Raw genomic sequence first — 27,432 nt, 5'->3', positions numbered from 1 at the left:
TGTACGAGCACGGACCATCAAGAGCGACGAGATCAAAGAGGGGTTTCTGTAAGTTTCTCATCAGATTTCTGCACAGTTCTCTTCACAGAAAACACAGTAACAGTGTTTGACCCTCTGTGTTTTTGTTTTGTGTGTCTGCAGTGAAAGGAAGACAGAGACCTTGAAGAGAGTATTCTTTTATGCCATTATCGCATGAATGAAGCTCTGTATGAGAGAAAGGCGCTTAAAAAAACAGCAGCAGCAGCAACAGGACCCTTCCTGGAAGATCGAAGTAAGTGCAGAACGTGACCCAAGCGAAGCTGAACCCTCACACTCATCCAAATATAATTATAGACTGTACAACTGAGCTCAAACACAACTTATTTCTCTCATCAGAACAAACTTATGACCGACAAGCTCGCTGAGGTCTATAAGGACTGTGGAGGGATCTTCAACGATGCTGACGTCAGTTCAAAGGAGAAAGAATTGGAAGACTTGTGTTTGGAGGCCTGCAACTTCATTAAAAGCCACAAGTTTGAAACACCACTGAGTCAGATGATTGAAGACTACGAGAACCGGTAAGATCTCAAACACTTTTCTTTATAAACCTAATGATGAAGTGCTTCTAGTTCTATTGAAACACTATTGCATTTGCCAGATGGAGGATTGAGTTGCCTGTTGATAATCTCACACACCGTTGTTTCCTCTCTTTCACAGAAAAATGAAACGGGAACTTGCTCAGCAGACAGCTTTGATGAAACAAAAGGCGGGAAAGAATGGTGCCAGTACAGAAGACAGAAAAGGCTGGCGATAGCACTCGCTCCTCCTGTGGTTATAGTAAGTGCTGTACAGAACCAGCACTACATACCTGTTCCTGTTGTCTTGATCATCAAATACTGTATCAGTGATTTCAAACGAGCCACTAAGTTTGTCTAATCATGTCTTTATTGCAGACTGGAAGAAAGCTGATGCCCCGCAGCCCACCTCCAAGACCCGTGCAGAAAGAACCAGCTGAAGCCACCTGGAAGGACAGTTTAATGGATCTCTTTGATTGATGAGCTCCTCACCGCTCCTCCATATTAGGAAAAGCAACAGAACAAGAAAAATAAAAATAAACACTTGATTTTGCATCCTTTTGGTGCAAGTCTATTTTAACTGAATGTCAAACACAATCGAAGATAAGGAACAAACTGTCAAAGCTAAAGGTGCAGGAGATCTGGGATGATGCTAACTTTAGCATAAATAGCAATGGAAAATAGCAAATTTAAAGAGGTCACCTTTAAATAATAATAATTCCTTACATTTCTATAGTGCTTTTCTGGACACTCAAAGCGCTTTACACATTGGGGGAATCTCCTCATCCACCTGGATGATGCGACGGCAGCCATATTGAGCCATACCACACACCACAGAGAGAGAGAGACAGAGTGATGAAGCCAATTATGAAATGGGGATGGTTAGGAGGTCATGATGGACAGAGGCCAATAGGCAAATTTGGCTACCAAGGTTAAACCCCTACTTTTTTTCATAATACATCCTGTGATTTTTAATGTCTCATCTGAAAGACATCACTGAGCAGTATAGAGCCCCATCACACAGACTGCAGGTCTGCAGGGCGCCCCCTACTGGCCTCACTAACATCACTTTCAGCAGCAACCCAGCTTTTCCATGTGGTCTCCCATCCCGGTACTGACCGGGCGCTGCCCTGCTTAGCCTCAGTGTGCGAGCATGTGAGAGTTGCAGAGAGCTAGCTGCCAGCTTTAAATGGACAAGACAGTAGAGATTAGTCAGGAAACGGGACTTTCTTTACACTTCGATTATTAAACTAGTCATATGTAGTCATAACAAACAAACAAAAACTGTGTTACTGTTTTATTCCACTATAAAGTAGGATCATATAATACAGTCAAATACTGTGCAATGTGAACAACTTGTTGGCTTGATTAGAAACAAGTTGAATGACATGTGCATGAATCAAAATAGCTCTTTACAATGACGACAGGCAGAATTTAAGGTACACATCACCAAATAAAGTTAGCCTGAGCTCTGCATTTATAAATGTACACATTTTACTGTAAAGACAAAAGAAGAAAAGGTGGTGATAAAATGCCCTGTGTTGTGGATCAAAGTAAAACTGACATCCGATTCATCTGTATCTGACTAAATCTTGGGGCCATCTTTTTCCAAAGTTAGAGATTTTTCAAAATGAGGTGTTTGAGTTTTAGAAAAAGCCATCTTAAAAATAACTACGGACATGCCAAACACAAGATATGCAAATCAGCGATGACAAACTGAGCTGTGGCAGAAAAAAAAGGGTTTGAGAATTCAATTCTGTGATTTTCAAAATGCATTCCTATTCTCTCTTGAGCTGACTCTGAGCTTGATATTTAACAGCAGATGCTGCTCTAGGCTAGTTTTTAATCAGCAGATGGTGCTCTAGTCTAGTTTTTAACAACAGATGGCGCTCTAGGCTAGTTTTTAACAGCAGATGGTGCTCTAGTCTAGTTTTTAACAACAGATGGCGCTCTAGTCTAGTTTTTAACAGCAGATGGCGGTCTAGGCTAGTTTTTAATCAGCAGATGGCGCTCTAGGCTAGTTTTTAACAGCAGATGGCGCTCTGGGCTAGTTTTTAATCAGCAGATGGTGCTCTAGGCTAGTTTGTAATCAGCAGATGGCACTCTATGCTAGTTTTTAATCAGCAGATGGCGCTCTAGGCTAGTTTATAATCAGCAGATGGCACTCTAGGCTAGTTTTTAATCAGCAGACGGCGCTCTAGGCTAGTTTATAATCAGCAGATGGCGCTCTAGGCTAGTTTTTAATCAGCAGATGGTGCTCTAGTCTAGTTTTTAACAACAGATGGCGCTCTAGGCTAGTTTTTAACAGCAGATGGTGCTCTAGGCTAGTTTTTAATCAGCAGATGGCGCTCTAGTCTAGTTTTTAACAGCAGATGGCGCTCTGGGCTACTTTTTATTCAGCAGACGGCGCTCTGGGCTAGTTTTTAACAGCAGATGGCACTCTAGGCTAGTTTTTAAATCAGCAGATAGCGCTCTAGTCTAGTTTTTAATCAGCAGATTGATCTAGTCTAGTTTTATCAACAGATGGCATCCCATGATAGTTTTTAATTCAGCAGATGACGCTCTGGGCTAGTTTATCTATACAATCAAAAACTCGAGTGCTTGAGTGTTCAGCATGTAATGCAAGTCATGTAAGTTGGCTCTTGTCACAAGATTAAAGTAAACACAGCCAACTATTAACACTCTTGAAATTCACGTAAACCCTCCCGAATTCAATTAATAATTATTTTAGCTTCAAGTGGTGTTTGTAAAGCACACAGCGCCATCTGCTGGTAAAAACTAACCACAAAATCAAATGGCGATACATTTTTGAAATCTCTGAATTGATGACGAATAAATTCCTCAAACAATGTTTCGCCACAGCAGTGGATTTGGACAGTTACTTCTTCTTGCCCTTGCTGGATTTGGCCAAGAGCGAAGGATCAATCTGATCAGGAGTCAGGCCTTTAACAGAAAACAGACGCGCAGCTCGTTCCTGCAGTGTTCCTCCACACTTCATCCCTCTCTCCATCAGCTCCTTCTTCAGCCTCTCCAGACCCAAAGCCTCCAACTGCTCCGGCCCACTCACAGAGAGCAGATCCAGCGGACCCTCAACCTAACAACAAAACAACATGTCAACATGAATGCATGCAATTAATCAATTTTTTTCATATTTCTTTACTGCAGATAAGGTTTGACCCTAAATTCTTGCCATTATTGTGAAACAAACTGAGGCAATATGCGGATGGCTCAAAACATGACGCCTAGTGCGCTGAACTTATTGTGTGCATTATTGTGCACTGAATGTTGAATGAGTGATGAATACAAGAGTGTTTGGAGTGCGATTTTCCCCTACTAATGGCAGACACTTTCTGTTTTGCAATGTTTTGGCTTTCAACCTAACGAAAAGGGAGAACTCGCCAATTTAGATGAGCCAATACTATGTAAAATTTGCAGCAGAAAGGTCCCTGTGATGTGGCGATCGAATCTGAATGTCATTTTGCTGGCTTAAGACAAGTGTTGAGTCGCAGATCTCAAAAAAAAAAAAAAGAAAAAAGGCCAGTATCAGTCCACAGTTAAAAGTACCTGAAGCCTTTGTGAAATCTGTCATATATGGCCATAAAAGTAACAGGAATAAATACCTTCAGAATATTCCCACTTTAAGCCAAATTCCCTGACTTTTCCCTGACTAAAAACAAACAAAAAAGCAAGCCTTTATTAACAAGTACATCTAATGACTGCATTAGACTTGCGTGATTGCCAGGTGATGAGCAGAAAAGGAATTAAATGGAGCTGAAAAAGAGCCTAAGCATCCGCTTGTTACGTTCTGACATATGAAACATTGTTCCCAGGTCCAAGCCGCTACTCATTTGAATTGAGAAAATGTTTATGGCCACTTTTTAGTCCCATCACACGTTAAAGTGAAAATCATGATGTACACAACAGTCTTTGGACTTGCTGCATCACAAACACAAATTTATTTTAAAAAAATTATCACTTTCTGGCCATCTGATATTAGGCATGGCTATCGTGATTTTCGAAAGTATTACATCTCTTTGTAAACGTTTATTATTACCATTTATCGAGTCTTCCCATACAGATTGATTAAGCAATTGAACCCAGAAGTGGCAAGGGAAGACAGTTTAACGTACAAGTCAAGGTTTTAAAAACCAACAAATTTTTCTGCTATATACCATTTCTACGGTATATGTAAGATTTATTACGTTTTTTTAGTTTTTCAGAATAACAGTATCTCTAGCAGTAAAGATTTACATAGATGTCGTTTTAAAATGGAGAGAAATCTGTGTTTTTGAAACTAATGAAGACAGCAGAAGTCAATTTCATTATTTAACCTGACATGTTTACTGCTCCAAAATATTATAAATGTTTATTCATTCATTCATTCATTCATTTTCTGCCACTTTTCCGGGGCCGGGTCGCGGGGGGAACAGTCTTAGGAGAGAACCCCAGACTTCCCTCTCCCCAGACACTTCCTCCAGCTCCTCCTCCCAAGGCGTTCCCAGGCCAGCCAAGAGACATAGTCCCTCCTGGGTCTTTCCCGAGGCTTCCTCCCAGTGGGACATGCCTGAAACAACTACCTAGGTAGAGGTCCAGGAGGCATCCGAAACAGATGCCTGAGCCACCTCAGCTAACTTCTCTCGATGTGGAAGAGCAGCGGCTCTACTCCGAGCTCCTGGGTGTCAGAGCTCCTCACCCTATGCATAAAAGTGTGTTCTGCCACCCCTCGAAGGAAACTCATTTCAGCCGCTTGTATCCGAGATCTTGTCCTTTCGGTTGTGACCCAAAGCTCATGACCATAGGTGAGAGTAGGAACGTAGATTGACCGGTAAATCGAGAGCTTTGGCTTCGGACTTGGAGGTGCTGATTCTCATCCCAGCCACATCACACTCTGCAGCAAACCACCCCAGTGCATGCTGAAGGTCCATGTTCGATGAAGCCAACAGAACAACATTGTCTTCGAATAACAGAGATTAAATCCTGTGGTCCCCGAACCGGACCCCCTCCAGCCCAAGGCTGCGCCTTGAAATTCTGTCCATAAAAATTATAAATAGAATTGGTGACAAGGGGCAGCCCTGCTGGAGTCCAACATGCACTGGAAACAAATTTGACTTATTGCCGGCAATGCGAGCCAGACTCCTACTCTGCTCATACAGGGACGAGACGGCCCACAACAGATCGCCTCTGACCCCATACTTCCCGAGCACCCTCCACAGAATGCCACAAGGGACACGATCGAATGCCTTCTCCCAAGTCCACAAAACACATGTGGACTGGTTGGGCATACTCCCATGAACCCTCGAGCACCCTGGTGAGGGTATAGATCTGGTCCAGTGTACCATGGCCCGGACGAAAACCGCATTGTTCCTCCTGGATCCTAGGTTCAACCATTGGCCAGATCCTCCTCTCCAGTACCCTGGCATAGACTTTCCCTGGGAGGCTGAGGAGTGTGATCCCCCTATAGTTGGAGCACTCCCTCCGGTCCCCCTTCTTAAAAATTGGAACCACCACCCCAGTTGCCCAGTCCAGAAGTACTGTCCCCGACCTCCATGCAATGTTGTAAAAACGTGTCAGCCACGACAGCCCCACAACATCCAGAGACCTGCTTTGCCACTAGCCGCGTTTCCACTATCGCGCCTAAAGCGAGCGAGCCAGGGCGAGCCAAGGCCAGTCGCGTTTCCACTATCACTTCCGGGGCGTAATCGGGCCAAAGCGGGGCTTCCTTGGGGCCAGCGTCCGGCCTTTTTCGGCCCGCCGAATACCTTGGGCCAAGGAGGGCCAACTGGGGCTTCGGGTCGGGGTTACGTACAAGGGCGGAGTTTTCCTGTCAGGTAAAGAGGAGACAGATGCTTGCTTTCTTCCCTTACATTTGTTTTGCTATCGCGCTTGATCACTCACTAAGAAGAAGAAAAAATGGATAGCAGACAGTACTGGTCAGTTGAGGACACCAGGGCTCTTCTGAACATTTGGGCCGAGGAAAATGTTCAGAGGCAAATAGACGGCGTTTGCAGAAATGAGGACGTCTGGCCTTACACCAACAGACCACAAACAGTAAAAAAAGCAATCGCTTCGGTGTTTTCCATCTTCCAGCTCTCGTAGTGATGCCAGGTTGTGTTTGTGGTTATAATTTGAGTTTTTTGTTCCCGCTGAAGTGGGTGGGTTGTGTGACGGGTTGTGTGACGTTTGAATCGGGGGACGTTCTGGGGGCGGTGGTTTGTGTGACGCGCTGCGAGCAACTAGCCCGACAGTGGAAACGCGACATGATTTCGGCCTCATTTCTCAACCTCCCGGGCTATTGGCCCGGCCTGGCCCGATTAAAGCCCTGGCTCGCACTGGCCCGATAGTGGAAATGCGGCTAATGCAGAGCTTGCAAACTACCTCAGTGACCTCAGCTTGGGTGATGGGTGAGTCCACCCCTGCATCTCCAGTTTCTGCTGGAGATGATTACAACATTATAAATGTTTCTCAAATAAAATACATTGTGTTAAAGGGGAAAAAGTATTAGTTGTTTACCAAGACATTTAAAAAGAACACTTTAAATCACAATACAGTGACATTTTATATCATGCCTACTCCAGAACTGTCTTGAGTGTCTGTGCACCAAAAGAGCGCCTGACACCTCCAAACGCCACTTTGTGTTCATCACGTTTCATCTTTGAGTAATTTATTATTTTAAAAAAACCCACACATGCTTCTACCACAGCAAATTCTGTTTTTCTGTTTTAATATTTGGTGCCAGTTTAACAGGAAGTAAAAAATATTTTTTTCTTTGACTCATTAGATGGAAATGCTGCTTTATTCGCACATCTTTTCTGTGATATTCCAGTTTTGCACATAAATTTAATTCGCTTCTTTGAATGTAAACATGGTTAATGTCTGGAAAAGACCTTTTAATATTCCATGATATTCCAGAAATTCCATGATCTGACAAAACCCTGATTTCAGTTGCTTTCCTGCAACCTTATCTAGTTAAAGAGACTGTTAAATTGTCATTACAATTTAAACAATACTACAACAACTAAAAATACAACTAATTGTTTTCTTATATAAAAAGTTTAATTGAAATGAAATTATTTCAATTGGTAAGAAAAAACTGGAACAACCTGTGATTTCTCCTCAGGGATGCTGCAGCTTGGGCTGATTTCAGCTGTAGACTCCTTTTCAGTCTTCTGTACCTCCTCAGCCGTCTTCTGCACCTCCTCATCTGTCTGCTGCACTTCCTCCTTGCTGTGTTCTGCAGGACTTAAAGACGAGCTGCTGATTTGAGCTGTACACTCCATCTCCATCTCATCCTGCTGGTTGACTTCTGTAGGGTTTAGAGCAGGACTGGAGGAGGAGCTGCTGATTTCAGTGGTCTCCTCCTGGTTGAGTTTTCATTGTTTGCAGCAGGACTGGAGCTGCTGATTCACTTGTACACTCCTCCTTTTCCCCTTTCTGCAGCTCCTCCTGGTTGTGTTTTCTCTGTGCAGGACTTGAGGAAGAGGGCTGCTCCTGGGGGTCTGCTTTATGAGCTGAAACATCTGGTTTGGGAAAATTAGAACTACAGGAAGCTCCAGAGGTGGACGGAGAGACCTCACTGTCGCTATCATCACTTCCTTCACTAGAGCTGCCCATTTCCTCTAGTCCTGCCATGCCAGTCCTATCGGATTAAGCAAAGGCATGTTACAGGAATGTTCAAATTTAATTTATATTTGCAAGTCTTGTTTTATTTTTCATATTTAAAAGCATCTCACCAGAAACATTTCTTCTTGGCTTTCTTTTTACTGTCTGTTGGTTTTGTGCGCTTGAGGCTGGGGCCCTCGTCCGCCTGAACGAGACTGCTAGAGGAAGCCTGCATGCCTGAACAATGAAGACATTTTTAATATTTCAGGTGTACTTTTAAGATCAGTTATTGGTGGATGATACCTTGAATGTTTACAATTATTAATAGGAGTATGTGATGTTTTTATGTACAGTAAACATAAAAGAATATTATACTGAAGATTGCTGAAACCCGGTAATGATTGATATCCTTAGTAGGAAAAAAAATAACACTATGGAAGTCCATGTTCAGAGGTTTCCAACACTCATTAAAATATCTTCATTAAATGTTCAACAGCGAGTAAATGAGGTCAGAATTTACATTTTTGGGTTACTTATCTCTTTAACATCCTGATGTTTATGATGTTAATGATAATCTTAAAGTATCACAGTGCAAAACCTGAGTGTTTTGTGCGAGAAATATTTCATTAGAAACACAAAAATGTAAAAAATAAAATAAATTCCCCAAAACTATAAAAGGTAGTATAGTTTGACAATATGGCATCCCACAATATACACCGTTTATCTATTTTGTTGCTTTAATTCCATCAATTTATAGCCATTTCATGGAAAGACCAATTTAGATAAAGCGCAAAAATAAATAAAACATTTTACATGATATTAAAATACCATTAAATATGTTTTTTTTTTGGTCCAATTTAACATAAATAACTTTCAATTCTTCTCGGAAAATTTTTTTAAAAGCACCCATCAAAGTGTTCTCGGTATTAAAATCTTGTCTAATAGGCTGCATTTACACTGCAGATCTTGATGGTCAATTCTGATTTTGTGATTGTATCTGATTTTTTTGATGACCTGCTTACATCATCTTTTAAAAAGTGACTCTTATCCGATTGTCTGCATTTAAACTGCACAAAGCAAAAGGCACAATGACCAGGAAAAAAAAAAAAAAGTGGGCGCTGACTGACAGTTGACAGTAAATGTGCTTTCACATCTGTAGTTCGCTTCATTTGGTCTGGACCAAGTGGCAACCTCCCTCGGGAAGCCAATACGGAAGTAACTAAAACTGCAATTCATCTATGATTACCCTTCATGACAACTGTGAGGGGGGTGAATTTTTTTATAAGATCATTTATAGATTATATTTTTCTTTAGACCTGTAAAGCACCCCAAAATCTGACAGAATGATTAGCTGTAGGCTATTGAACAGTCATCTGAAGCGTTGTCATATAGTCTTATGCCTGGATTTCATCAATAGTCTTGCATTTACTAACACAGACTATATCTGAAGTGTTTGGAAGTAATATGTGTTTTCCTCCTGTTGAAAAACATCATAAGAACAATGCTTAGTGGCTCAATATATACCAACTGTGTTTTTAAAAGTCTAAACACTTTATTGATATAGTGTACAGCCAAGCACATGTGATCAGAACACAAACGATTTGCAGGTAATAAAATATTATTACGCGTTCACCCAAAGTAAAGTCTGTCTAAGCCAGGTCCAAGCAAAATGCCAGCAGGTGTCTGTAGCTCCGCTCACTCTCCGCCACTTTGCCCTCGTTTGGTATCCCGCCGTGGCTACGATGACGCACGAACAAAATGGTGATGGTTGGCCGCGCCTACTTGTAGCTTCTTTTGCAGTGTTCAGAAACCTATGGGTGACGTCACTGATACTACATCCATATCTTTTACAGTCTATGGTCTGGACCAAGGGCAATAAATGATACATCATAGCATTTTCTGCCGTGCTTGGGTGGTTTTCACACCACACTAATTGCTTTGGTCCGAACAAGTTGAAAAAGATTTAATGGTTTTTAATGATGCGCGACTCACATTGACGAGTGAAAATCCGATCTACCTGCTCACACTGCAGACATGAGGGTACAGATCCGATTCATATCGGATAAACATATGAACAAGGCCTGAATCTGATTTAAGTAAATCAGAATCCATGTGATTTCTTCCTGGATACATGTACAGTTGAAGTCAGAATTATTTGCCCCCCTTTGAATTTTTTATCTTTTTTTTTTTTATATATTTCCTAAATGATGTTTAACAGAGCAAGGAAATTTTCACAGTGTGTCTGATAATATTTTTTCTTCTGGAAAAAATCTTATTTGTTTTATTTCGGCTAGAATAAAAGCAGCTTTTGATTTTTTAAAAACTATTTTAAGGACAAAATTATTAGCCCCTTTAAGCTATATTTTTTTCCTGATAGCCTACAGAACAAACCATCTATATACCATGACTTGCCTAATTACCCTAACCTGCATAGTTACCCTAATTAACCCAGTCAAGCCTTTAAATGCCACTTTTAGCTGTATAGAAGTGTCTTGAAAAATATCTAGTCAAATATTATTTACTGTCATCATGGTAAAGATAAAATAAATCAGTTATTAGAAATGAGTTATTAAAACTATTGTAAGTAGAAATGTGTTGAAAAAAAAATCTTCTCTTCGTTAAACAGAAAATGGGGGAAAAAAATAAACAGAGGGGGCTAATAATTCAGGGAGAAAAAAAAAACAGAACAAGGCAGTGTAAATGCAGCCAGTCTTTAAAATTTCACATTCTTATATTATACATATTATACTACTATTAATAATAATAAAACCTTTTATGTAACATATTTATGCAAAATCAAAGTTACTTTAAAAATATTAATATTAGTAATGTTTATTTGGGCTATGCAAAACAGGAAATCACAAAGAAATTGTGCAAGTATGAGAACATTAAAATCTGAGCTTCATTTAGATGATTATTGCCCTCTGATTGAAAAAGAAAGATGCCAAAAAAAAAACACTGCCAAAACAGATCATGTGTCTTTAGTGGTTCAATTGTAATATACAGCTATGAGGATATTTTTGTGGACAATTAGTCAAAAATAACAACTTTATTCAACAGTTTCTTCTCCTCAGTGTCAGTATAGGGCACGCATGCGCTGATGTGCCTCATGGACCCTTTTCACAAGACTGTTATGAACTGTTTAACGGTCCTCAATCTTAAATTCTTGAAAGTTTTTAATATTTTGATTTGAAAAAAAAACATGAACTTTTATTTGCATTTATGTATGTATTATATCATATATGCGTCAAATTACAAAAAACATATTACTGCTTACGCAAGGTGTTTCTAATGCAGCGTCTATGAGGCAGAGTGTAAATTAGACGTTATTTTCAAAATCAAAGCAACTTTTAAAATATTAATAGTAGTAATATTTATTCGGGCTATGCAAAATAGAAAAATCACAAATAAATTGAAAAAGTATGAGAACATTAAAATCTGAGCGTCATTTACATGATTATCGTCGTCTGATTGAAAAAGAAAGATACCAGTAACAGTTTCTTCTCCTTAGTGTCAGTATAGGCACATCAGTGAATGCGTGTCCTATACTGACATTGAGAAGGAACTGTTGAATAAAGTTTTTTTTTTTTTTTTAGGAGCGCGCAAGTATTCTCATACCTTCGTAATATTCCAGTTGAACCAAAAAAGATTATATAAATATTAAATTGATTTTGGATTTTTTAAAAATGTATAATAAGATTCACACAACCTAAAAAGAGTGTCACAGTTATGACACACATCTATAACGAAAAAAAGTTGTGTGTATCCCAGATGATTTGTTCACGGACAAAAAAATAAATAAATAAATTTTTTTAAAAAAATCACCTTTCAGCACAGAGTCCTCCAGTCTCTCTGAGAGGTCGTGGCACTGCTGCTCATAATTGGTGTCTGTGAAATAATGTTTGGGCTCAGCCAGTTTCCTCTGAATCCGCTCCAGGCGACGCTGCTCCTTTTCTGCCTCTCGATCTGCCTGCTTTTTCAACCAATCCGCCATTCTAGGTACACATACAAACAAATTTAAGCACTTAAAAGAAAGAGAAAGCACCAAATGAATGAGATTATTGCACATTAAGTAAATAAACAAGCGTGTGGTAATCGTCAGTCTTACTCTTTCTCATGATTGACGTCTCGAAGTCTTCTTCCACTCAGATCTCGGCAGGCCTCACGATTTGTGGTCTTTTCAATTTGTGCACCGAGGGCTCTCAACATGGAGCCGAATCCTGTAAAACAATCACAAGTTTAACTCTTACGATGCATCCAAAATTGAGGTTCATTCTGGGTAGGTATGAGCCGGTATAGGTTTCTGATAATATGATAACCTTGGATAAAAATTTCACGGTATTGTGGTTACTGCTATAAAATTTGTTATTTTAAAATGTCTGGGTAAAAAAAAAAAAAAAAACTGTTTCCCCTCTGAACGCAATGTATTTTATTTTAGGAAACATTTATAATATATTGAAACAGTAAACATGTCACGCTAAATAATACAAATAAATGACTTCTGCTGTCTTTATTAGTTCCAATAACACGGATTTCTTTAAAACACATAAAAACCCCTTACATATACCTTTAATTTTAGCAGTTTTACACCTTAACTACTGTAAATGTTAAAACCGGTTATCATCCTATGCTTAATTCTGCGTCCGTTTGCAGTTAAAGAATCTGTTTTATAAAACAGATTTAACTGACTGTGAACAATATTGTACTTTGACAGTCATTGGTTGCTAATACAGTGTAAAAAATGCTGGGTTCCACATAATTCCTTCATCTCGTCCGAACACAAATCGATTAAAGAGCACCGATGATGAAAATCATCTTTTGTAAGTCATTTAAACAGAACTGTGTGTAGGTATAGTGTGTCTCTTTTAGAGCAAGTCCTTTTTTTCCTGACGTTAAAATCAGATCCAAATCCCTCCCATTTTGAGGCAGACCACAATGTAATGTGGGAGTGAAACTTTAGAGACACATTCTGGAGACATAAAAGACTTATCTTAAATCTTGAAAAGGGGGTAAAATATGTGCTCTTTTAGTTAACTTTTTCCCAGTTTAAGTAGATTGAACAAAAAAAACAAGTTTACCCCTAAAACCTTTGTGTTGTTTCAGCTCATTTAAAATTAGTAGTTTGAACAAGTAGCAAGTCTTTTTTTGAACGTACGATTTACCTTTTAAGAATTTGCAAAAAAAAAAAAAAAAACTTTTCTGAGGAGAAAGTCTGAAGGTGCGAATATGGAACCAACTTTACATCAATCAAATATAATCTTTTACTTACAAAGAATTCATTAATGAAAGCTTATTTATTCAGCTTTAAAATTGTGTGTAAATCTCAGGTTTTAAAAAAATACACTTAACGTTATATAGTGTTTTGTAGCGCAGGGTCTCAAACATCAGCAAACAAACATACTCTAAACAATATTATTAGAGGACAGTTGTGGTTGTACCTCCTTTTCCTCCACACAGCCGGGGCTCCAGACGATACACAACTCCAGACTGAAGCAGGTCATTACTGCCAGACAAACGGCCATTACTGCTCACGTAGAAATCCGTCAAAGAGACACCCTGAGAGGAAAGAAAAACACATTTCCGTCATTTTAATTATCACCATAACAAACATGATCAAACTGAACTATCAGTACCGAGAAGAGCTCAATCCTGAGTTCAGTTCTCAGGTCGCGGTAACGTTTTCTAGCTGTAAAAACTCAGCGACTTACATTTGTAACGGTGAAATGATCGATAAGGTCGCTGACAGTCGAGCCTGGAGCGACGGTGAGATTATTAAACTTAAAATCTGGCGAAATTACAAACAGCTCCATGTTTTTTTCTTGCGTGTTCTCGAAGATGCGCTTAAACTTCCGGTAAACGTACGTGACGCGTTAACTACGGAACCGAGAGCCACGCATAATAGTGAATTAAAAGTCCTTTTAAAGTTGCCTTTAATTTTTTTATTATGTTTAATTATTTATTTATTTATTTATTTACTTATTAATTATTATATAATTATTTAAATATTCAAGCTATGTTTATATTTATTTAATTTCTGTATAATAATGTATTTAGGCAAAATGTAGATTACTTGTTTTGTAGATTCATTTGCCTTTTTATGTGTGTATAATATGTGGTTTTGTGATACCTTTATCTATTTTTAACTAATTTAAATCTTTTTTAGAATACTGGTGAGGCCTACCATAATTGGTGACAGTTTATCACAAGGCCAATGTGAATTCCAGATCATCTTTATTACATGCAAATGATGCATTTAATTAAATATGCACGATTTATAGTATTTATTATTTATTAGAGTAATTAGACCATTAAACTATTTATTAGAGTAAATAAATAATTGCAGAATTTAAATTCTGTGTGAACCGTCTTTCTAAGACGCAGGGCAGGGGAACAACTTCATCCATCTTTAAAAATATGCTTTTTAAATAAAACACAACTAATAAAGTGAGAGTTAAAACACTCTAAAATGTACTATAGGTATTGTTTTGTTTTTCATTTGCCACCAACCGCTTGATCTATGCTCTTATTTTGAAATAACCGGAACTCTCTTTACTCCTTATGACATTTCAACATGGCGTCGCTCTGCAAGGTGATGCTCAACGTGAGTTCCAGATCATCTTTACTTCCAAAACAATGTGTTTTCGCCACAGTCAGATCCCTGTACAGCTCAGACGCGAGCGGAGGAGATGATAAACCCCCCGAGCGGCCGAAGAGCGGTTTCGCTGCCGCTTATAATCTGCACTCGGACCTCCAGCACATCGGCGAACGGCGCATGATGAGCCCCAAGGAGGAGAAATCTTTCCAGGCTCTGCTGCGTCAGTCCGCGCTCCTACAGATGGGTCCCGCTAAAGACAAGATCGCTATCGGGAAGATCTTCCATATAGTCAACGATGACCTCTATGTGGATTTCGGAGGGAAGTTTCACTGTGTTTGTAAGAGGCCTGCTGTGGACGGGGAGAAGTACCAGCGGGGCATCAGGGTGAGACTCAGGCTGGAGGATCTGGAACTCACATCGCGCTTTCTGGGAGCGACGACTGACACCACACTGCTGGAGGCTGAGGGGACTCTACTGGGGCTGCTGGAGGGCAAGACGAAGGAATAGACAATAAAAGACTGAACATTTTGTGTGTGTTAGAGAGAATGACTGAATGGATGGACTCTGTTGTGTACGAGATATAAAGATTTATATGCCAACCTTCACAGAATTTGCTTCTGGTTCGTTACTATAAGTGTAAAAGAGGTATGTTTACGAGGTAAATTTGGTTTTATATTTGCATATTCGTTCAGTGGCAACTTGTGACACACTCCCTATATTGTTTACCATTATACTTTGAATATATTAAGGTAAAATTGGTGTTATATTTACACATTCGCACTTTCTGTAATATAATTATACATAAGTATTCATTCATTGCAAATTCTACATAGTGAAATCATATTAGCAGCCAATGACTGTCAAAGTGCAACATTGTTCAGTCAAATGTATATATATATATATATATATATATATATATATATATATATATATATATATATATAGTCCTAATGCTGTTTTGAAGTCATACCTAAATGTGATTTCACACTGAATATTCAAAGTACCATGGGAAACAATATAGGGAGCGTGTCACAAGTTGTCACTGTTTAAAAATGAATGAATGTGCGAATATAAAACCAAGTTTACCTCAAATATTGGTTGCTAATATGATTTACATATTTATAATGTGCAAAGAATACTAATCTGAAATTATATTATTAAGAAGAAAGGGTAAGACTTTATTTTGATGGTCCCTATTGCACATTTTGTAGACTGTCTGCTTATTATTTGCTGATACTGCTCCTTCAACAGACATTTAGCTGACTATAAGAAACTTTGTGAGTACAGGTCAACTTGCACTAACCCTAACCTAACAGTCTAGTTATAGTCTAATGAGAATTAGTTGGCATGTAGATTAGAATTAAGATTAGATTAGAATTTAAATTCAACAAAATGCATTAAAGCGACCATAAAAATAAAGCGATACTGGAGAAACTCCAAATCTTTGAATATAAAACCAACTTTACCTTAATAATATACATGTTTGTTGTTTTAATGATTTAACACATTTAAGTTCTGAGCAAAAAAAAAAAATGACTATCGTTAATATGTTTTTAAAAGAACAGTTCGCTTAAAATGGAAATTTGCTCACCGTTTACTCACCCTTGAGTGGTTGTGACCTACAAGTTTCCTTTTTTGTCTGTTGAACACAAAATACGATACTCTGAAGAATGTTAGAAACCTGTAGTCATTATGAAAAACAAATAGTCTAGAAATCAGTGTTTACCAGTTTCAAAATGCCGTCTTTTGTTGGTAACAAGTGATGGAGTGTAAACAGACATAATTCTCAGTTTGGGCTGAACTATCCCTTTTATTCTGATATACAGAAAACAGACACTCAAATAACTTATTTTTAAGTATTTTTGAAATATATTATTATTTTATATGTTCAAATACAGTTAAAAGCATTTTTGTTTCATTTTAATTATAGTATTGAGCAGCAAATTAAAATTCAGCTTTACAAAAACAGAAATATAAATATACATACACAGGGGTCGAGAGAGCTTCACGTGCTGCAGTTTAAGAAAATGCATGCAGGTACAAACAACATCAGCAAATTAAGAAAAGATCTTTATCCATTTGACAACACACATACTGCAAATCTTCACAATGTGTGCACATAAAAAAACGACCTGCTTTTTACACAACGTAAACAATTTACGAAAACACGCTGCATTTTCTCACAACACTTGCTAATAGAACAAGACACGATGGAAATGTTTTAAGGGGACCTTAATGTTTAAATGTGGTTGTTGCTAGATCAGATACGTTTGCGGCCGGAAGTTAATGAGAATTATTTCTATTATAAAATTTTATATTTATTTACGTCTATTTTTATATTTATTTATTTTTTGTATTTTATTAACATCTACTCCGACCCCAACCCTAAACCCAACCGTCACAGTAAGGTAAATACAGTTGTACTGAGTATTATTCATGTTGTATATTAAATACATAATAAATTGTACTTTTTAACGCCTACCCCCACCCTAACCCTAAACCCAATCGTCACAGTACTGTAAAAATATTAATTATTGTTATACAGTGTCATAAAAAAAAATGCTGCTTAATTAATGTACATATCGCACTTCCGGCTGGCCGCATATCCGATCTAGACTTTACTGTGAAATGTTTGTGCTGCGACTAGAGCTCAGTGAAGTTGTAGGTGATCTTTGAAAGGTGATTTTTTTTTTTTTTTTTTGTTTATTTAAACATGCTGATTCCATTGTCTTTTGTATTTTATAGCCTAAACAACCAGCCAGGTCTCTCACATTTTAGGGTCCTCTTGAAACATTTTCCTCGTGTTCCGTTATATTTGCAAGTGTTGTGAGAAAATGCAGCACGTTATCTTAATTTGTTTGCATTGTGAGGATTTGCAGCATGTGTGCTGTCAAACCCATGAAGATCTTTTCTTAATTTGCTGGGGGAGGGGTTGTAATTGCATGTGTTTTCTTAAATTGCAGCACGTTAAGCTCTTTCGGCCACTGTATACATATAATACTTTTATTAAAAAAATGTAAATAATATTTTAAAATTAAAATTCCAACCCTTTCGCATACACACTCATATTTGCATTTAAAACCCTTAACATACCAAAATGTTTAAATTTAAACTTTATTTTCACTTCATATTTTGAGGCAGCATAAAAGAAATGATCTAGTGTAGGCTAGCACAATTCCCTGAATATCCTATACGTACTTGTTGCATCTATATATAAAGAATAAAACAATCATTGCACAGCAGATCACAGTGATTATAAATACTGTCAAAATCATACCCTAAAAAGATCTCAAATAAAATCTACACGTCTTTAAACAGCAAGGCCATAATGGTGCAAACCTCAAAATGTTAAAGGTTAAGCTACATATGCAAGGTAGAATAAAATAACCTACAGCGTTCAGATTAGTGTCATGCGGTTAGTCATACTGAGTTGCTTTCTGAAATGCTGCAACATAGATATTTATCATTTACATTATTGATGGACTCTTGCATAATGTGGATGTCCTTTATAAAAGCATACAGTGGCGTAAGCTCGTGAGATGGTTAGATTGAATGTGTTTTAAGGCAGTTTGTACTGTATTGCTCCGGCGTCTTTGGGTGTAATGGCTTAAAGCTGCAGTTGGAGTGTGATTTTGGCCCTTCTCGTCCTTTAGGATACCCTCTTGACACTTCAACCGTACATGGTCAAATACAGCCACTGTTAACGAGAGCAAGAGAGCTTTTTTTCATTTATGCACAATAGATTACACAACTTAAGAGTGTTGGTGAAGCTTAGTAATAATGTCCAATGATTAATCCCATCCAAAATAAAAGTCTGTATTCACATAATATATCTGCTTGTGCTGTGAATATTTATAATGTATTTCTAATTTAATTGTGATTAATTGTAGGACAGTATTACTTAGAAGGTAATAAATGACTGACCTCACTAATATTGAGTTCTGCGACACCTGAGTCCTCTTTCTCCAGCTCTTTGAAAGACTCTGTCGGACATTTAATCAGATGTTTTAGTGGAAAAATAGCGATTATTATAACACAAAAGTAGGATATAATGTGAATGACTTACTGAACATGGCCTCCAGTTTAACCAGGCAGCAGACAAAGTTGTCAAAGTCAATCATATCTCCATCTGAATATCGGGCCACCAGGATCTGATGTAGCTTGTTATTGAGTTTAAAACCTGAGGATAAGAATACAGGCAGATGCATTATGTGTTGTTATTATTTATGACAATAACCAAAAGTAGATTGTACTGGACAAAACTTTAGATTTAGATTCTTTTAATCCAAAAATCTTTACAATATTAAGGATGTTCCATGAAGACATTTAGTAAATTTTCTACTGTAAATACATGAAAACTTAATTTTTGATCAGTAATGTGCATTGCTAAGAGCTTAATTTGGACTACTTTAAATGTGATTTTATTTTTAATATTTATTTATTTCTTTACCCTGAAAATCCAGATATCAAATAGTTGTATCTCAGCTAAATCTTTTCGAATTGTAACAAGTTTCCATACATAAATGGAAAGATTGTTTATTCAGCTTTCAGTTAAGTTTAGATTAGTTCGTTTTGATTTGACTTGGGACAACATGAATGAATTGGAAGCCAGCATTTTTACAGTGCTTATGACTAGTTTTTGGGTCAAAAATGTTCACTGATTAAGCTTGATCTTGATATATTTTCTTGAAATCTCAATATTTTTGATTTTATTGGCTGAATGAAGACATTTCGTCACCTTGGAATTTATAAGGTTCTATCTGCATTCTGAATGATTTTGAGATATTGAGCTTCAAAGTTTTTGCATTTCATATAAAAAACAGTACGTCTGTAACTTTTTTTTAAATAAAAACTCTTAAAATGTAAACAACTTATAAAAAAACATCCTTTAATGTAAATAAGTCATTTAATAAGAATATGCCAGTAACTCAATTTTGACAAAAATGTCAGATAGAATCATATAATTCTAAGGTGACGATTTGTAACCCAAAAAAGCGAATTCTCAAAGCACTTTACAATTAAAAAGAATCAAGGATAGCAGAAAAAAACAGGTTATCCAGGTTCTACAAAACAATTCTTATACCAAACCCAAATGTTTTAAGGGAAAAACCCGACCCGAGACACACTGTAAAAAAATGCTGGGTTCCACACAATTGTGCCAACACAAATCGATTAAGTTAACCTAATTGTCCTTACAAATTTAAGTGGATTGAACATAAAACAATTAAGTTGTCCCAAAAAAACTCAGGAATTGTGTTGATTCATCTCATTTTAAATAAGTAGATTGAACAGATAGCCAAAAAAAATCTGTGTCATTTGTTTGAATCGAACACAAGGAAACATTAATGTAGTATGATTGAAAAAAAAAAAAAACACTTATGAATGATTCTTCTCAGTAAATCAAACACATAGTATCACCTATGATATGCAAATAAACGACTCTTATGAACTGGTTATTCTTTGCGATTCAAAAACACTCAGCAATGTGAGCAGATTAATAAACAAATCATTCTTATGATGCTTTTTTTCAGTAAAAAACACAGACTAACCACTGTAATCTGAATTGTAAACAAATGATCCTTTTTAAATCATTCTGTTTAGGGAATAAAAAAACCCATACGCTGCTTCCTAAATAAATGATTCTTAATAAACTACTTGTTTTATTAGTTAACCAAAGCATGTGGATGTGGCATTGATTCAAGGGATTTTGTTTTGTATCTAATAGACATCTAATCAAAGAGAAAGCAAGCCATGTGGAGTCTGTCTAATTAGTCTATTTGATGATTGGTTTGTTTTTGGACTACACTTATATTAAATAGTCTATTCAATTTTCACCAACCTTGTTTTAGCCAAGACATCTTTATAAATAAACGTCTATTAGGTGTTTGTTTAGTCTGATTTAAGCTGTTTTGTTTTGGTTATATAGAGCTCTATTAACAACAATTTTTTTTAGGAGTTTTCACCTTTATTTGATAGGACTGTGGAGAGGGATTCGGAAATGAATGGGGAGCAGAAAGAGAGGGAAAGAATCTGCAAAGAACCTCAAGCTGGGAATTGAACTCAGGTCTCCGTGAGCACATTAGTACAGGCTAATGGTGCCAACTATAGATGCTTATTAAACACAAAATTAGTCTGTCAGTTAGTAATTCATTTCAATTTGAATGATTCTAAATCAGTTTGGTTTGAAACTGGTATCAAATTAAAAGCTTATGAATCACAGTGAAAATAACACCTCTGTAATCTCAGACACTGAAAACATACCATAGCCAAAGATTTTCATGAGATGAACATGGAAAAAGTATAAAAGTACCTGCAGACTCCACAGCCAGGCGCATTTCGTAGGAGCTCATAGATCCAGATTTATCCAGATCGAACTGTCTGAAGACACCCTGCAGATGAAGACAAACGAGTTTGGGTTGCCACTATACATTTCATAAGATGTAATGAAGGTCATGCAGCAGTCGGTTTCTCACCAGCCACTTCCTGATTTTATTCCACAGAATCTGGAACTCCACAATTCCCAGTCGTGCACTGCCGTCTTTCTGAGTTCAGTCAATCAAGGAGTATAAACTAAACCCACATTAATAATCAGGTTAAATAAATAAATATAAATATATAGCTTATATCTTTTAAGCTCATCTATTTACCCTTTAATTGAAAGTTCCGTTTTTAATTACTCACTCTCATGTCAAACCCCTGAGATCTTTGTTCATCTTCAGAACACAAATTAAGATATTTTAGATGAATTCCCAGAGAAACCAAAAACTTTGTCAAAGCATTTCATGTGACTTCAGTGGTTCAACTGTAATCATTCAAACCGCAATGAACACTTTTGTGTAGCAAAAAAAACTAAACTGTGGCATTAGGAGCAAAATGGCGTTAGGATGACAGAGAAATAATCATTAGGATGATAGAGAAATTAAAGCTGGCCAATATAAGAAGAACACTGATGTGTGACAAACTTCCTTCTGCCAGCTCAAATTGAGATCAAACATTGGAAGCTATAAGAACCTTCTTTTCCCATTACGAAACAAAATTTGACAAAACATTTAGATCTTTGCAATTTAACACTGCGAAAGCCTTAAGATTACACTGCTCAAATTTGACATTGATCTGATCAAATGTTAAAATGCAAGTTTAATACATATATTTTCTGCAAGTATTTCATGTGTGTGCTAATGAGCACTTGAAAGTGCATAGGTGGTGCTACTGAGCCATTTTAGAGTTCTGAAACCCAAAAATGTCTGGTGTGTGCATATCTTTGAGTTTTCGAGCATGTTTAGACCTTCAAAACTGCAACTTACTTTTGATTTTAAAAAAAGTAATCAGAGTAATTCCAAGAGGGTCCTCACACCACCTAAATACACTCACCGGCCACTTTATTAGGTACACCTTACTAGTACCGGGTTGGACCTCCTTTTGCCTTCAGAACTGCCTTAATCCTTCGTGGCATAGATTCAACAAGGAACTGGAAATATTCTTCAGAGATTTTAGTCCATATTGACATGATAGCATCACGCAGTTGTTGCCCACGTTGTCAGCTGCACATCCATGATACCAATCTCCCGTTACACCACATCGATTACGTTCTGGTGACTGTGTAGGCCATTTGAGTACAGTGAACTCATTGTCATGTTCAAAAAATAAAGGTCATAAAGCAGGTCCGTAGCCAGCCTATTGAAAGGGGTGGTTCTTTTTTTTTTTGTCAAAAAGTCAACATTTTTGCAGTTATTCACCTCATTTTCTTTTAAATTATGAGGTTTAAATACTGCATTTTAGTGACATTTTAATCATTAATTGTTGCTGGATTAGCTTGTCGGATGGTTATCATAACCACACTTCTTGGCGCAATAAAAGTTTTTCCCACATTTTTGTCAGGTGCTTCCAATACTATTTCACCACAAAGTGTTTATTTACAAATGTGCAATTTAAATGTTTGTTATTACAGTTTTATAAATAATGTAATGAGATTAGAATTTTAAATGAACATTTTTAAACAAAGAAATATGAAAACAATACTTTGTTTAAAATACAATTATATCATCATAAAAACTGTTGCCTATAGGTAAATAACAAACAAGCCAGCTCATTTCCTCAATCAGATTTTTTTCTTAAAATTAGATTTGTCTTAAAGCCTTATTCCATTGGTTATTTTTACAATTTATGGAGGCATACTGTCAAAACAATTGAGCTCTTATAGGGGCCAAATTCTGGACTTTGTTAGTAGGGGGGTGGGTCTTTCGAACCACCCAACCCCCCCTTGGCTACGGGCCTATAAAGAGATGGGACATGGTCATCAACAATACTGGCAGGCTGTGGCATTGACACAATGCTCAATTGGTACTAATGGGCCCAAATTATGCCAAGAAAATATCCCCCACACCATTACACCACCATCAGCCTGAACTATTGATACAAGGCAGGATAGATCCATGCTTTCATATTGTTAATGCGAAACTCTAACCCTATCATCCGAATGTTGCAGCAGAAATCGAGAAGTGTAAGACCAGGCAATGTTTTTCCAATCTTCTATTGTCCAATTTTGGTGAGCCTGTGCGAATTGTAGCCTCAGTTTCCTGTTCTTAGCTGACAGGAGTGGCACCTGGTGTGGTCTTCTGCTGCTGTAGCCCATTTGCCTCAAGGTTATACGCGTTGTGCGTTCAGAAATGCTCTTCTGCATACCTCGGTTGTAATGAGTGGTTAATTGAGTTACTGTTGCCTTCCTATCAGCTCAAACCAGTCTGGCCATTCTCCTCTGACCTCTGGCATCAACAAGGCATTTGTGCCCACAGAACTGCCACTGGATATTTTCTCTTTTTCATACCATTCTCTGTAAACCCAAGTTCTTCTCTGTGTTCAATTTTTATATGTTTATGTTTAATTAGTATGCAGTACCATGGTCCTGTGAGACACAACATTTCACTATAGCATGTGCCCTTACAGAACGACAATAATACTTAACTTGACTTGACAAACCTGTCTTGTATAAACAGTTCACTGAAAGAAAAGCTTAGAATTTTGGTGAAGCCTACAAATCTACAGCAAGAATCTGATGTTATCAGTGCAATATGGAGAAAAAACTTTGAGGAATGTTTCCATCACATTCTGGAATCTGTGCCCCAAAGGCTTTTCTGAATGCAAAAAGTGATACTAGCAAAGTGAAACAAGCAAACAAAATGTGTTTTTAAAAGTCAGAATGTTAGGATACGTCCATCAGGTTGATCATGCACCTACAAGACTCCAAACTGAACCCATCTGTCTTTAAGTCACGATCTGCAGAACACAGAAGAGCAGAGGTAATTATCGAGCACACAGATGTAAACAGACCAGACGTGAATTTTAAAAAAACGTCATCTGAGCTTACGTTTGGTCACCACTCGGTTCAGAATGGTCCGGAGCTCGTGAACTGAAATCTCCATGTCCTACAAGAGAGTTTAGATGAACTTTTAATATAATGGAGTACACAATGTTATTAACAATAACACATAGATACAAACACACCTCTCCAGACAGCTGAGCAAACATCTTTCTGAAAGAAGCATCAATGTTCTCCTCTGAGACTGCCTCCTGAAGATACAACAGACGTCCAAACACTGTATTAGATACATTTATTTTAATCTGAATACTGTATGCTGTGCTTAGGCTTAGGTCTAAAACTGGATACCTGGAGGGCCACAGCTCTGCAGTCTTGCTCCACCCCTAATCAAACACAGCTAATCCAACTAATCAAGGTGTTCAAGACTACGAGAGACCATTAAGCAGATGTGAGTTGGAGGTGGTTGGAGCTAAACTATGCAGACCTGCGGCCCTACAGGAACTGAGTTTGAGACCATTGGTCTAAGGTGTTTTAAGTGTTTTACTGCATTGCATTGTGACTGCTATGCTGAGCTTAGTGATTTATGGTCTTGCTATGTGACTGCTAAGGTGTGCTAAGTGGTTTATTTAGTTGCTGTTTGGTTGCTAATGAGTTCCAAGTCAATTATTGTGTTACTACATTGCAAAAGCATTTCCTGCTTATTTAAATTTGTCATTAATAGTGAAAACAGTTTCATATAGGCTTCTATAAAACAGAATATTTCACTTTAATTTTATTTAGGCTAGATTGTTATTTTATTTAACAAACCAGCACAAACCAGCATCTCATGTCAATCCGTGTTTTGGCGCATATAGTGGACTTGTTTTGAAGCGCTTCACCTCAAATGTGATTCGTTGTTCTTGTTTACAGATAACTGACCAACAAAAGATACATTCAAATTAAAAATTATACCGAAATTCATTTTAAAAGGATATTTTTTCCAAGAAAAATATACTAGTTTTATTTTCGTTTATGCCCCTCCACTACTCAACTATATGGGTGGATAATTTGTTTAGCTTTGAAGAAAATAAGGATTTAATGAATGCTTCACTGTGATTTTATCACAAATCTCAGTTATAAATATGCAAATTTTTTATATGTCATTATTTTAAAGATTATGGGCTCTATTTGAACAATCTAGGTGCAAAGTCTAAAGCGCAGGCTCAAAAGCATTAAGGGGGTGTCCGAATCTACTTTTGCTATTTTTAGGATGGGAAAATACGCTCTGCGCCGTGGTGCATGGTCTAACAGGGTTGAACTTATTCTCTTAATGAGTTATGGGTGTGTTTTGAGAATAAACCAATCAGAGTCTCATCTCCCATTCCCTTTAAGAGTCAGCTGCGTCGCGCCATGGAGCATTTGCTATTAACAAGTCGGACTTTAAAAGTAGAAAAACTGAGCACTTCACTAGTGAGAAAAACGTTAAACAGAGCATCAGCAGCGCAAGGATAAAGAATGAGCCTTTACTTTCTCTTTCTCTCTTTCGTGGATAAGGAAACAGTGTTGTACGCACTCCACTGAAGACATCCATTAGCCTACATAATTCATTTAGTTTGTTAAGCACAAAGATTTGTTTCAAAACTATTTCTAAATTTAGTTCTAATTTCCAGCAAACGAATAAATGAACATTAATATTGAAGTGTGGTCAAACAACTGAGTTATATCCAAACACACACGCAATGCCCCATGTGGTCCCAAACCTGACAGATGGACAAATCTAAGCTTGTTTTTAATAAAACAAATATAAATATGCAAATAATAAATAATACTGCTGATAATAATAACATTATGCAAAAGCAAATTGTCGTGAATAAACTAAAAAAAGCCTCCAGAGATAAAGACGTGGAGGCAGTGGTTCTATATATAGAAAGCAATAATTCTTGTAGCATTTTAATCCTTTAATTCTTTTTCACTTGTAAAGATATTTGTGTATTGCAACAATGTGCCTTAACACACCTCTTTTCTAGACCGGCACACCCATGAGTCCACAAAGTGGCACAAATGGATTTGCAATTTAAATTTGCAGAGAACGAGAAAATTATGGTTGCTCTGATCTGAAAATAGCAACACGTCTAGGCAAACACATCTTGCGCTTTGTTGCGCTGGGTGTATGATAGGGCCCTTAGTCTTGAGCATCTGATTTTTCCTTGTTGCTGCTGATATGCTTTCATTTTCTCCTTCTCACTCGCTCAAGTTCAGGCAAGAGAGTGTTTAATAAGAAACCCATGGCAGAAAAATATACATTTAATTTCAAAGAAAATATCTTAATCTTAAAAAGGAATCATAAGTTTGATCCTATCAATGTCATAACGAATGCCCTTAAATAATGTAGTTATTAGTTGTCAGCAAGCATCAGGGTTTATTGAGATATTGAAATCAGATTTAAAAAACTGAAATTGAGCTAAGAAATATTGTCATAGCAACACGTGTGACTGCTTTGGGAAATAACACTCGTCGCAGACGTCACGGGATGACTGATCGTGAAAAAACGTATAGTCTGGCACATTTGTTACACACAACAAGTCAAGATTTTACAGAGAAAATATCGCATAATCTGACAGAGTGACTTGCGTAACAGACTATAAAAATAACGTGATCTGACTCTTTAGTGTGCTAAGAGGTTTATTATGTTGTGTTTTATTGCAGGTTTATTAATATGTGGTTGCTATATTGGTCTAAGTGATCTTATTACTGTTTTTGAAAAGTTCTCAGAAAAAGTATTAAAGTGTAAAAGTATATTTGTTATGTTGCTAAGTATGTAGTAGGGTCTTTCTAGGTGGTTGATTTGTATACAAATCTATATCTTTACATACATACACATGTATTTAGCTTTTATTATTCACAATAATACCAAGTCCTTACTTCGTCTTCCAGATTAAATGAAATTTCATCATCCATTTCTCTAAAAATAAAAGAAAAAAGCAAAATACCCATTAAAATAAGGCTGCACAATACAAAACCAACATGGTAGTCATTTTTTAAAACATAGTTTAGTCACTTACTGAGTTTCTGACTGTTTCTCAGTGAAGACTCGCAGGACAAAGTCCGCCTCTTTTCCAGGCTCAAAAGTGGAAGGGACGATGAGGTACTCGCCTGGTGGCAGCCTCAGTCGCGTGCTCACCTCTCGCAGATTAATGAAGGTCTCAGAGCGCGCACAGGACGAGTGACGCAAGAAAAAATCCTTCTTGAGGTGAACATTCTGGGAGCCAAGAAACTAAAAACAGGAGAAAAGTAAAGCATTTATTATTATTATTATTATTATTAATATTATTATTACACTCATGTTTTACAATACAGCTAAAAAAAAGATGTAATTTAGAGGTGAAGTG

The 27,432-nt window shown here is 37.3% G+C and overlaps 3 protein-coding genes across 4 annotated transcripts in view; 1 reads left to right on the top strand and 2 right to left on the bottom strand.

Moving 5' to 3' along the window:
* Positions 1 to 1,838: 1,838 nt before the first annotated feature.
* Positions 1,839 to 14,010, bottom strand: sde2 (SDE2 telomere maintenance homolog (S. pombe)). Its single transcript, XM_056448152.1, is given in 9 exon segments — positions 1,839 to 3,648; positions 7,655 to 7,926; positions 7,929 to 7,955; positions 7,958 to 8,190; positions 8,285 to 8,390; positions 11,979 to 12,148; positions 12,262 to 12,373; positions 13,592 to 13,709; positions 13,862 to 14,010. Coding segments are annotated over 9 exon segments (1,356 nt in total). The 5' UTR covers positions 13,964 to 14,010; the 3' UTR covers positions 1,839 to 3,432.
* Positions 14,011 to 14,714: 704 nt separating this feature from the next.
* mrps28 (mitochondrial ribosomal protein S28) lies at positions 14,715 to 15,358 on the top strand. The gene has a single exon (XM_056448000.1). The coding sequence runs from the start codon at positions 14,725 to 14,727 to the stop codon at positions 15,253 to 15,255; it is 531 nt and encodes a 176-aa protein (XP_056303975.1). The 5' UTR covers positions 14,715 to 14,724; the 3' UTR covers positions 15,256 to 15,358.
* A 2,073-nt stretch (positions 15,359 to 17,431) lies between these two features.
* The window catches only part of capn1b (calpain 1, (mu/I) large subunit b), a 29,373-nt gene continuing 19,372 nt past the window's right edge, over positions 17,432 to 27,432 (bottom strand). For both annotated transcript variants that reach the window (XM_056447955.1, XM_056447956.1), the window contains 10 exons: positions 27,106 to 27,317; positions 26,966 to 27,005; positions 24,250 to 24,315; positions 24,113 to 24,170; positions 23,957 to 24,021; positions 21,222 to 21,290; positions 21,059 to 21,137; positions 18,815 to 18,928; positions 18,673 to 18,731; positions 17,432 to 18,445 (listed from right to left, as the gene is read on the bottom strand). In XM_056447955.1, coding sequence (XP_056303930.1) covers positions 18,419 to 18,445; positions 18,673 to 18,731; positions 18,815 to 18,928; positions 21,059 to 21,137; positions 21,222 to 21,290; positions 23,957 to 24,021; positions 24,113 to 24,170; positions 24,250 to 24,315; positions 26,966 to 27,005; positions 27,106 to 27,317 — 789 coding nt within the window. In that variant the 3' untranslated portion in view covers positions 17,432 to 18,418. The remainder of the gene's footprint in view (positions 18,446 to 18,672; positions 18,732 to 18,814; positions 18,929 to 21,058; positions 21,138 to 21,221; positions 21,291 to 23,956; positions 24,022 to 24,112; positions 24,171 to 24,249; positions 24,316 to 26,965; positions 27,006 to 27,105; positions 27,318 to 27,432) is intronic.

The sequence above is a fragment of the Danio aesculapii genome, chromosome 22, assembly GCF_903798145.1.
Source record: "Danio aesculapii chromosome 22, fDanAes4.1, whole genome shotgun sequence".
Classification (NCBI taxonomy): Eukaryota; Metazoa; Chordata; class Actinopteri; order Cypriniformes; family Danionidae; genus Danio; species Danio aesculapii.
The sequence above is the reverse complement of the archived record's forward strand: the minus strand, read 5'-3'. Positions and strand labels throughout refer to the sequence as shown.